The 12456-nt window shown below is 37.6% G+C and overlaps 1 protein-coding gene across 1 annotated transcript in view; it reads left to right on the top strand.

Moving 5' to 3' along the window:
- The window catches only part of trol (terribly reduced optic lobes), a 369703-nt gene that overhangs the window by 338527 nt on the left and 18720 nt on the right, over positions 1 to 12456 (top strand). Inside the window, exons 63-66 of the mRNA XM_089106068.1 lie at positions 2420 to 2648; positions 5744 to 5926; positions 7521 to 7670; positions 10538 to 10756. Of these exons, the coding sequence (XP_088962194.1) occupies positions 2420 to 2648; positions 5744 to 5926; positions 7521 to 7670; positions 10538 to 10756 (781 nt within the window). The remainder of the gene's footprint in view (positions 1 to 2419; positions 2649 to 5743; positions 5927 to 7520; positions 7671 to 10537; positions 10757 to 12456) is intronic.

Raw genomic sequence — 12456 nt, 5'->3', positions numbered from 1 at the left:
AACTGTCTACTCAAATATCGGACCTTCTTTCTAATATTCCTGTAACTCTATCTAAAGAGGATATCGATAAACTGGTCACAGACTCCTCTAAGATCATCAGCAAAGTAGCGATGTCCGCCCTAGGAACCAAAAAGGGTGATAAAAAGCCTTGGATAACAAATGAAATTATTTTATTATGTACTGAGAAACAAAAACACAATAACAGGTCAGACAGAGAGAGCAGGGACAGATATAAGGAGTTGAAGCGTGCTGTAGAAAAAGCCACCCGTAGAGCCCATCGCACCTACATTAAAGACAAATGTGAACAGTGTGAGGCTGATTTTAAGAGAGGCGATTCATACTTCATGTATAAGAGAGTTCGTGAGCTAACAAGCAAAAAGCCTCAGTTCTTGTACACTGCAAGATAAAAATGGCTCTCAGATACAAAGCACAGAAGGTATCCGATCGAGATGGATGGAGCATTTCAAAGAAAAGCTTAATCCTGATATCTTTCCGAACTCTGCTGTCCTGGACCTCTTGCCCGTTACTGTCTCAGATCCCAGCCCACCTCCTCTCCGTTCTGAGGTCGAAGATGCCATCCAAGCGCTGAAGACTAACAAGGCCCCTGGCCTGGACGGGATACAGGCAGAACTGCTGAAAGTCCGGTGTGAACCACTTATAGATCTTTTCCACAAGGTTGTATCCGGTGCCTGGCAAAAGAGTCATTTCCCAACTTCTTGGTGCGAAGCCACAATTGTTCCACTACACAAGAAGGGGTCAAAGGCAATATGTGATAATTACCGTCCTATTAGCCTAACAAGTCAAACTGCCAAGATCTTCACCCGAATTATACTCCAACGGATCAGAGCCGTGTCATCCTTAGTCATCCAAGAATACCAAGCCGGTTTTCGCCCGGGGAGATCGACCGTTGATCAAATTTTCACTGTTCGCCGAATTTTAGAGAAATATCTGGAATTCGGTCGCGGCCTGTATCAGCTCTTCATCGACTTTAGGCAAGCATTTGACCTTATTTGGAGAAATGGCCTATGGCATATCCTCCTCCATTACGGAATCCCACGAAACCTAGTAGATCTTATCAAGGATATGTACTCAAAATTTGGGAGTCGTGTGATGACTAGTGAAGGTCTCACTGACAGTTTCCAGACTTCCGCAGGTGTCCTTCAAGGATGCCTTTTGTCTCCAGAGCTGTTCAACCTTTTCCTCACAGCAGTCTTATCCCTGGTGGAGACAACTTGTGGCGCACATATAGGGGGTGTTCAGATAGATAAGCTAGCCTACGCCGACGATATCAACGAAATGGCTGAAACACCCGAGGATCTACAAGCCGTTCTTAACGACGTCTTCGAAGCCACTAGTTCTTTTGGAATGATCATAAATGTATAAAAAACAAAGGCTATGTGCTGCTCACGAAAGCCAAAGGATACAGTTAAGCCAGACCTGAAAATTAATGGAGAGAGTATCCAGTGGGTTGACGAGTTCCCTTACCTCGGCAGTCTGATCACCAGCGACAACAGTCCATCAAAAGACATCAAAAGACGTCTCGCCCTCGCGAGTTCCAGTTTCAAGGCCCTTATGCCCATATGGCGAAGCAAGGATTTGTCTCTGCGGCTTAAGACACGACTTTTTGATACCCTGATCACCCCCATCGCAATCTACTCATGTGAAACATGGACACTGAAGGTAAATGACAACCGTCGACTTGCAGCATTTGAAACTAAGTGCCTCCGCCGCATCGGCGGGATCACTTACCTTGATAGAATCTCAAATTTCGAACTTCTCGAGCGCCTTAAAGCACAACAAACAATTCTCATGAAGATCCAGCTCCAGCAACTTCGATGGCTCGGTCACGTACAACGGATAAGTCGGTCCCGTCTCCCAAAAATCACCTTCGAAGGCCAAATTCACGGTTCTCGTCCTCGTGGTCGTCCCCCAAAAAGGTGGAAGGAAAACTTTGCACCTCACCGCCTCTCGGACCTTCTTCGCCTAGCAAAAGACCGTGAAGCATACAGAAGGCACATCCACGCCGTTACGAAGAAAGAGGCCCCAAGACGACCTTCAAGGACGGATGGGACTTAAGTCAAGTCAAGTAAGTCATATTTCTTTTCTTGTTTTCATGATCTACTGAAAAACCATCGTTCGAACTTCTTCTTATAAACTGATCCTTAAAGGCATCTTATTACAAAAGTTATTTTTCTTTTTTCTTTACCTTTCTCCAAGGTTTCTATTTGATTTTAATAATAAACTATCCATAAACTATTTATAACTAAATTATAAATCATCCACTCAATTCAATACTTTCTACTCAAATCAACTTGCTTCTAGATCACGTCCGTTAGTAACATTTCGTTTTAGCTTATTAAGTTTTACTAATCACAGAAACAAAAAGTCTTCTATGTAACAGTATGATCATCTTTTTCAGGCAAAATTGACTCTTCCTAGTGTGAAGGCTGAAGATGCTGGAACATACATTTGCACCGTGACATCAGGACTCGATTCAAGCACTCTTGACATCCCCACAATCCTTTCGGTAACAGGTGTTATCTCCTACTTTCCTCAAGCTCCACTTTCTTACATAGCTCTTCCAACACTGCCTGACGCCTATTTGCAGTTTGATATTGAGCTATCTTTTAAGCCAGAAGTTGCGGACGGTAAGACAATTCGAATATTAGTGTTTATTTATTTGTAGTTTTGGAATGGTTCACCATTTTGGTCCTTTTTTGGGTGAAGGGGGAGCCTAATATTTGTGGGGGAACCAATAGTCAAAGAAATCCTGCCACATCTCCTTCTTAAAGGAGATACATATCGCAGGAATATTTTAACCTTAGAGGGAGGAGTAGTGGCACTTCCCAAATAACATCTTTTTGCATAGAGAAAAACCAAGGAAATTTGAATTTGCTAAAATTTTGTACTACCAGAATGTCCAGAAAGTGAAATTCTCAACAGCAGTTAATGCAAGTTTTTTTTGTTTTGTTTTTCAATTTTCATCAGTCTTTTTGAAGAGGATTTTTTTCCATTTTTTATGGGCAGTAAAGAAAATACGGTTGCAAAAAAATTGGTACCATATAGCCTACAATCAAGGTTAGTTCTCTACATAATCACCTTGACAAATGCTATGCAATAATAAACCCTCGCACGGAAAACATTTTCCCCAAAAGACACTCCTCAAGACACGTCTCAAGACACTCCAAAAGACACGTACTGTTTCTGAACCCGTCCCTATCTTGTCCCTCATCCGTTGCTTAGCCTCCAGGTATGAAAAAAACTTTGTCTCCTTCATTACTGATCAAATAAACCACTAGTTTTTTTTTTGTCTTTTTTTGGCTCTGGTAATACCCATGTTTGTGTCCGTTTGGTTCTTCCGTTCCCTCGCCCTTGTTTATATAGTCTCTTTTAAACCTTTTTAACACTATTTTCATCTCAATTTTTTTGGTTTTGTTTTAGTTTTTGCCTTTTTAACTTTCTTACATTTGACACTTTTTTTTTACTTTTTAGACTAATGAATGGCTTTGCCTTTCTGATATTGTTGTTTTTGGCATTTTTTAGCCAGATTTTTATTTGTTGTGCTATTTTTGTGTTTTTTTTTTATTATATGACCCCGAAATGCGAATTCGGCCCTTTGGGGCTTGTGATAGTCATTTTCTAAAATAAATATCTTATCTTATCTAAATGAGGCATTTGTCAAATCCGTAAACATCCTTTGTAATAAATGTAGCTGCCACTAATTTCAAGTGAGGCTTCTGACCGCTTCTTTGAACTCTCTGTCCCTTAAGGATAGCCAATCGGAGGTTGAAAAGAAACAGCCCTCGTTCCTTGCGCTTAATTTCTTCGTGGCTTACTCAAGTTCAATCGACAAAGAAGAGAAGACGAGTTTTAATAATATGGAGGAATAATATCCTAGGCTCTTCTTGCTTATTTATCTGTTTGGGTGTCGAAAAAATTCGTTAAAATTCGTTTTGGTGTAGATTTTATCAGAATAGTCTGTATTAAAATTATAATTCAATGGTCAAAGCAATTTTTGTCATGTTTTAGTATTAATTAGCACTTCTAGGGAATATCTTTGCGAACGAACATATTTAAGAGTCAATGTTCGAATATGAAGTCTTAAAAAATGTCTAAAATCGGTTCACGAATAAATTAGAGGCTTTAGATAATTTTTCGTCCTCCCTTAATTAAGCCACTTTATAAGAAAGGTGATAAAAGTGAGTGTGGTAATTATCGAGGCATTAGTCTGGTCTCTGTAGGTAGCCAATTACTTAGTAATATGATACTTTTTAGACTGAGAGATGCCGTAGACAAAGTTTTAAGAAAAGAGCAGTGCGATTTTAGAAAAGGTATAGGATGTGTCGACTAAATTTTCACTCTTAGGCTAATAATTGAGAAGTGCCTGAGTTTTCAAACACCTTTGGTCCTCAGTTTTATAGATTATGAGCAAGCGTTCGACTCTGTTGATAGAAGAGCTTTTGTAAAGGTTTTATCCTTGTACGGTATACCAGACAAATGCATTAAAGTGATTAGTGCTATGTACGAGAATAACACTGATGTGGTTATGGTAGGAAACGAGGTTAGCAGTTGGTTTTGTATTAAATCAGGAGTTAAGCAGGACTGTGTTCTATCCCTCTTTATATGAATTATTTTGATGGACTTTGTTTTAAGGAGCACAGGAAAGGCAATGGGAGACCACGGAATCAAATGGGGAGGAAAAAGTCTCCTGGACTTGTATTATGCTGATGATTTAAGCATCCTAGATGAAAGTGTAGGCAAAATGAATGAAGTTTTAGAGATTTTGCGAGTTGAGGGTGCTAGAATAGGTTTGAAAATTAATATGGAGTAGACCAATTCACTAAGGCTAGGACTAAATGAAGATGAATAGGTTACATTAGAAAATGAAAAGATCGATCTGGTGGGCAGCTTCACTTAGCTTGGTAGTATTATTAGTAAAGATGGTGAGAACAGTGAAGATGTTAAAAATAGAATAGCCAAGGCTCAGGGTATTTTTTCACAGTTAAAAAAAGTCTGGAGGAATAGGAAGATAAGTCTGTAAACCAAGATTAGAATATTAGAAGATACCGTAATGACAGTGATCAAATATGGCTCTGAAGCATAGGCGCTCTGGGAAGCGCATGAAGATTTTTTATATGTTTTCCAGAGATATGGCGTGAGGGTTGCTCTTGGTTCCCGGTTGACTGCCCGTATGCGAAACAATAAGCTATGTGAAAAATGTGGTTCAATACCGCTCTCTAGGGCTATAATGAAAGTAAGGTTGAGGTGGTTAGGGCACGTTGTGCGGATGAAATATTGCCGAAGATTGTTCTTTTCAGCCAACCATCTAGGGCTAAACGGAAAGCAGGTCGTCCCCGTCTGGGGTGGGAGGACGTCATAAAGAAAGATTTAAAGGAAATGGAAACTTCGTGAGTGGGTGTAAAAAGGGAGGCTTTGAATAGATTGAGATGGAGGAGGAGCGTGGGTAGCTGTGTTGGCCTCAGGCGGCTTGGTGCTGCGGTGAGTTGTTAGTAGTAGTAGTAGTAGTAGAAATAGCAGCATTCCATGAAATCATTATTATAAACTGGAGGCAAGGATATACTGGATTAGTTCTTCCTTATTCCATAGTTGTAATGGGAATTAGTGTAAAAATTAATTTTGACTTTTGTTTTCTATAACTGAAAAAAGTTTTCTATAACTGAAATTGCACTCGAACTTAGCTTTCATCTTTAATCTAATTCTGTGGAAAAAAAAAATATTCTAGGCTTAATACTGTACAGCTCTCAAAAGGAAGGTAGCAATGGCGATTTTGTATCATTTGGCCTATCTTATGGATATCCAGAATTTCGCTTCGACATGGGCTCTGGTCCAGCTCTAATACGGGCTTCATCTCCAGTTCAAGTTGGAAAATGGCACACTGTCCGGCTCTCGAGAAATAAGAAGGACGGTAAGTTTTTGGAATGTATTTTTTTAGCTTTCCGATTTCTTCTCCTTTAAAGACACTTCATATTTAATAAATTAAAGTCTCATGCATGATAGTGGAAAATGGCATATTTTCTTATGGAAGCTACTGAGCTATACGAATGAAAATTTGAATGTGTTATCACTTATCCTCATGGCGTAATGGTATATTGATGTTTACTGTCTATTCTTTAATTTGTTTGAGTAATAACATTTTGAAGCTTTTTATTCTTCCTCATTCGGAGACTTGATGTGAAGTAGAAGCTTTGTATTTTTTGCTTGTTTTATTCGTATTAAACTAAACGTTTGTTGATCTATCTATCGACAGTGTCGTGTGAAAGTGTGGGCTTAAGATGGCTTAAACTCAAGATTGTATCTCATCCTCAGGACATAAGCCTAGGTTCTGAAATTCCTATCTTTAATCAAGATAGTGCCTTATTATGAAAAGTTACCACCATGACTTCATTTTCTCCTGAACTTAGGGGGGAGGGCAGTTTCCCTTTGAACACTTGAGCTTAAAAAGGCTAAGAGCTTTAATTATTGCTTTTTTTCAATGGTTCCTCTCGTATGTTATAAGAGATTATCTATTTATAATTAATTATCAGTTAGTCATTCCACTCTTGGCTGCTAGGAATTGGCTTATAATTGTTAAAAGTTCAATTGTTTTGGCAAAACAAAGCATAAGTATTTAGGAATTGAATGGGTAAAGCAGCATTAACATCTACCAGCGTATATTTAGTTGTGATTTATTCTTAAATCAAATTGTCTTTAACAGGATTCAATTAAAGCTCGGTTGATTGTTTAGCCTAGCAAGAATATTTTCCTATGCAATTTCTTATGACTTAACCTGAAAATGTTTTCAATATCATTTTCACCTTATTCTTTTTAGGTTCTTATCCTTTATTTCGAAACGTCTGGAATTTATTTCGAAACATCTGGAATACCTGATTAAAGATGGATCGTGAATTTTTCATTCTTTAATAAGTCATGTAATATGTAGGGGGGATGGCTCATGTCAATCTCAAGCAAGGGGGGTTATTTTAAGCGTCTGTATATCTTTAGAAATTATTTAAAATACTAAAGCTATTATTATATCAATTTTTCCAAAAAAACATTTGCATGATTTGTAGCCAAAGTTAGATAATTCTTTTAGGGCTTTTCAGAAAGTAACTTTCAACTAGCAGCAATTAAAAGCGGTGTATGCGCGAAATTTATTTCACACTTTATTCTCCTATTATTCTCATATTCTCCTATTTTGTTGATCTAAAATGCATTCATTGTTGATATTTTGTCTGTAAACAACACAAATTTCGTGAGGAATGACTGCCTCTTTTAAGAAAAATTGCCCCCCATTGTATCATCATACGTCACTTCATATTTGGTGATATTTTTGTTTCTCCCCGAATTCCGAAAGATTAATGCGAATGACGAAATATATTGTGATCTTTATGGAAGCACAGATTCGTATCTACTCGGTGATACTTGGAGCTACGAAAACAAAACTTTTTGTAATATTCTCAAATGATCTATTACAGCTTTTTTCTATTATTGTTTTTATTGAACAATGTTTTTTCTATCAGGATATATGATTGTTAACGATCAGTCTCCGTACGTTGGGCAAGCACCAGGGAAGTTCCAGGGCCTTGACCTGCTGACACCTTTGTACATTGGAGCAGTACCTGATTTCAGAAATATTCACAAGCAGGCTGGCTTTAGTCAGGGATTTGTCGGTAAGAAACATTAATTATTTTTCTCGCAATTTATTTTTGTTTTTCTATTATTAGCTAAAAAATTAAGGATCTAGAAAATAAAGAACATTTTAGTTTTGTATTTAAAAGAAACCCCAAAGCAAAACAAGATTAGTAAAGGATGGGCCGTTGAGTGTGAAAATGAATCAAGTTGCTGAAAATGAATCATAGCACATATAGACTAAGGTAAGTTGCCACCAAAAATGCTAATACTTAATTTTATATCAACGCATTTATGAGCCAATTCCTGATTTGGACATTGAACAAAATATTTTAGCCGCTGCCGCGCAACTCCGAAAAAAAATTTCGTAGCAGTCCTGGACAAAATCCACCAGACGGCCTTTTGTTATTATTTTGGCTGTCACCGGAAATTTGTCATAAACATCATATCAGTTATAAGCTAAGGTAAGTAATTAAATTTTAGTCTTTTAACTATGGGAGGTCCTTATCTTAAAAATTTACCATTTTGGAATTTACCAAGTTTAATACAGAATCCTATTAAAATCCACAAATGTATTTAAACGTCAGCTACTAAGTTTCCAGTCACTAAGAAGTGCATTGAAAGGAAAAATTCTTAACTACTATTAAGCTGTGTTTCATCTCTACTAAGCTAAGTCACGTCTAAGAAAATTCCCATGTTTTCTTTTCTAGTGGAACTTTATTTTATAAAACTAGCATCCATTCTGAAAAGATAATAAGACTATTAAATGCTCATGCTGGACATTTTCGTCATTAGAAAGTATGAATGTCTCGGGTTGAAATTGTGACAGTGTGATTTTCAGTGAATGGAATCTTAAGTGGTATTTAATGTATACGAAAGTGATTGTAGGTGATTAGAGCATTGGATTACCGTTTCATTGGGGATGCAGTAGTGCAAGAAAACTAATTCGGGTAAATTTATGCTTATCAGAAGTATCAGTAAATGCACTGAAACTTCGTTAATCAATATGATATTTCATTAATCAAAATTGGTTTTCAAGAATCAATAATGTGTAAGTTATTTTATAGTTCTTCGCTGATTTTCTGCGATTTTAAAGGTAAATATGAGCCAGAAATTAGTCAAATCTGTAGATTAAGAGAATCAGGTTGAATATGATCAAGATTCTAAGGGTTGGAGAAAAAGAGCTAAGGTAGAACCACAGGTGTGAGTGACCCTAGTGGAGTTTTCTCAATAGCTACCGAATTCTCAAGCTTCTAAGTCATACAAAGTTTATAGTCATACATACTAAGCACTTTTTTTCTAATCATATGCAGTATCTAGGAAAATGAGTCGTGTATAAATTATAATTAATTTTGGCATTTCGATTTTACCTTTTCTATTTGAATATGAACGGATATATAGATGGTCGATTCTTTCTTCGCGGCAGCTTAGCTCTTTAATTATCGATTTGTTTGAATTAATTTAATTGATAGCACAAAGGAAAGAACTGAAAACGTAAGAAAAACGTGGTACTTACAATTAAAAATATCTATATGATACTACTACTACTAACAACAGCTCACCGCAGCACCAAGCCGCCTGAGGCCAACACAGCCACGCACGCTCCTCCTCCATCCCAATATATTCAAAGTCTACCTTTTTACACCCTCCAATGAAGTTCCTATTTCCTTTAAATCTTTCTTTATGACGTCCTCCCACCCCATAAGGGGATGACCTGCTTTCCGTTTAGCCCTAGACGGTTGGCTGAGAAGAACAATCTTCGGCAATCTGTCATCCTTCATCCGTACAACATGCCCTAGCCACCTCAAACTTTCTTTCATTATAGCCATAGAGAGAGGTATTGAACCACATTTTTCGTACAGCCTATTGTTTGAAATACGGCTAATCACCCGGGTACCCAGAACAGTCCTTAAGCAATTTCTCTGGAAAACATCTAGCAAATCTTCATCTGCTTTTCGGAGCGCCCATGCTTCGGAGCTATATTGACCACTGTCATCACAGTACCTTCTAATATTCTAATCTTGGTTTACAGACTTATCTTCCTATTCTTCCGAACTTTTTTTAACTGTGAAAAAACACCCTGATCCTTGGCTATTCTACTTTTAGCATCTTCACTGCTCCCACCATCTTTACTAATAATACTACCAAGGTAAGTGAAGGTGCCTGCCTGATCGATCTTTTCATTACCCAACGTCACCTTTTCATCTTCACTTATTCCTAGCCTTAGTGACTTAGTCTCCTTAACATTAATTTTCAAACTTATTCTAGCACCCTGAACTCGCAAAATCTAATAGTTCATTCATTTTGCTCACACTTTCATCTACCATGATAGTTTAATATTTACTTTGATAATTAAAGACATTTATCACTTCTCTTGATAAGGAAAAATAGAATAAAACTAGAAGTTGGAATTTATTTCTATCTCTGAAATTAAAAATTTTTACGGATTGGAAATCCTTCGGCTCGCATTGCAATGCATGGCCTTGGTAAGCACTTTAATTCCTGGAGTTGAACTTTGGTTGATGTCATTGGTAAATAATTGAATTCGATAATTAACCTTTGAGCAATTTTTTCAAGACTAAGTAATTAAGTCATGTAATTTGTGCACAAAAAATCCCTTTATTTAGTTTTTTACAAGAAGACTGTTCTATGTAATGTTTATTATGTACTTGCGCATATTTTTCTGACTTCTTTTTTTTATGAATTAATTTATACGAATAATTATCATATAAAACTGTTAAGAAGAAAAAACTGACCTTCAATATTTTAATTTATATTAAATTAAAAAACAAAATAAAATTCTATAAGGTAAAACAAAACTAAATTTAAATCAAAAATTCATCTAGACATGTCAAATTCAATTCCTCAGCTAAAAGGTCATAAAATACAAAATTTTAAATTATTGCAGGATGTATCAGTCGTTTGGTACTTAGTGGCAAAAACGTAAAGCTAAATCAAGAGGCCCAAACCTCCAGGGGTATTACTGCTTGTGAAACATGCGCAATGAACCCTTGCTTAAATAACGGAGTCTGTCAAGAGGCATATGCTGAGCAAGGATACTCCTGTCTCTGTACGCCAGGATTTTCTGGATACCATTGCGAAAAGATAGGAGAGACATGCTATGCAGGTAAGTTGGTCCTCAATCTTAAATAAAAAAAACACCACCAAGCAAAACGTTGCAGTTTTTTAGAGATAGTTATATTGAAGGAAAAGGCTTTTCGTAATAATTTTGGGTAAAATACAATGAGCCCAACTAAGTGGCTCTTTGACATCACTTGACAATTCAGTAGAGTTCATTCATTTAACCTCTATTTCTAATCCCTTGGCTATGTCCATATTTGGTTTTGTTTTTGATGAATAAAAGTTGCCATATGCAAAAAAACAAATATGTGGCCATGAAAAAAAAAAAGCCCCAGTCCAAGGGTGTCTCCCCCCAGGAATATACAAACAATGCCCTAAGATCACTGCAGAACAGCTCCATGGTATCTTTGAAGAAGTATGGAGGACCAACACTTTTCCAAAGGATTAGAAGACATCAGTTACTCTCCCTTTTTACAAGAAAGCTGATAAAACTGAGTGCAAAAATTACCGGGGAATAAGTGTAAATGACATTGCAGTAAAAATTTTGGGGATTATCCTCTATAACCGCCTCAAGGGGGCAAGGGAGAAAAGAACTCATGTAAATAAAGCCGGTTTCCGTCCTGGTAGAGGCTGCACTGACAATATTTTTGCATCCGTCTCATTATCCAGCAGTTTGAAAGGTATAATTTGCCCCTGATTCTGATATTTCCGTAATTCGTTTCCGCCTTCGATTCGATCACTCGCCAAACACTTTAGAAAATTCTTGAAAATGATGGAATGCCCCTGAAATTTGTCGAACTACTTAAAGCATACTACAAGGTTTCTATGAGCCGACCTCGAGTTTACGGAGAAGAGACTGAAGAATCTCCGTTTGAGTCTGGAGTAAAAGAAGGCTGCGTCCTGTTTCCGACTCTGTTTAACTACTGTATTGATTGCGTGATTGAAAATGCACTATCTTCTCATACAGTAGTTCAGATTGGACAAGACCTTCCACTTGGAGACCTTGAATACGCTGATGATGTCGCAATCCTCACAGACCCAGAGAAAGCTCAAACTATGCTCGATAAGGTAGTTACTTGGGCAGATCGCATTGGCTTGAAAGTCAGTATATGGAAGACATAATTTATCGCAATAAACTACACTGATCTTATTCTGTTAACTGTAAATCAAGTACAGTTGGATCAGGTCAACAGCTTCACATACCTTGGCTCCCAGATTTGTACTGGCGGATCTTCTGATGCCGATATTCAACAGCGATTGCAGAAAGTACACACGGTCTTTGATTCCCTTAGAAAACCGTTGTAAAACCGGTGCATGAGTGTTCGAACCGTTGGTTCGAACAATCCTTCTTTGCGGATGCGAAGCTTGGTCAGTAAAACGACTACATGAAAATGCACTGAAGGTGTTTGAGCATACCTGTCTGCGTAGCATCCTCAGGTAAATCTAAATGACCGCGTATCAAACGTGGATATACGATGAATCTATGGTATCAAAAGATGCGTTGTCATCACGATCAAGGAACGTTGACTGAAATGGTTGGGCCATGTCTTACGGAGGCCAACAGAGTACTTAACTTGCTCCTTCTAGCTGAGCCACTTAGCTCATGGAAGAGCCGCCAAGGAGGACAGCGGAAAAGCTGGTGGAAATTGATTAAATCAAACCTTGAACCACTTGGGGGGTTCAGAAATTTTGGTCATAGGCGGACAACTCAATGGCTCCCATTTGCAAAGCGGCTGGCAGTAGACC

This window comes from Artemia sp. Qi Xiang Cuo, chromosome 20, assembly GCF_049724085.1.
Source record: "Artemia sp. Qi Xiang Cuo chromosome 20, ASM4972408v1, whole genome shotgun sequence".
Lineage (NCBI taxonomy): Eukaryota > Metazoa > Arthropoda > Branchiopoda > Anostraca > Artemiidae > Artemia > Artemia sp. Qi Xiang Cuo.
This window is presented reverse-complemented; position numbering and strand designations above follow the sequence as displayed.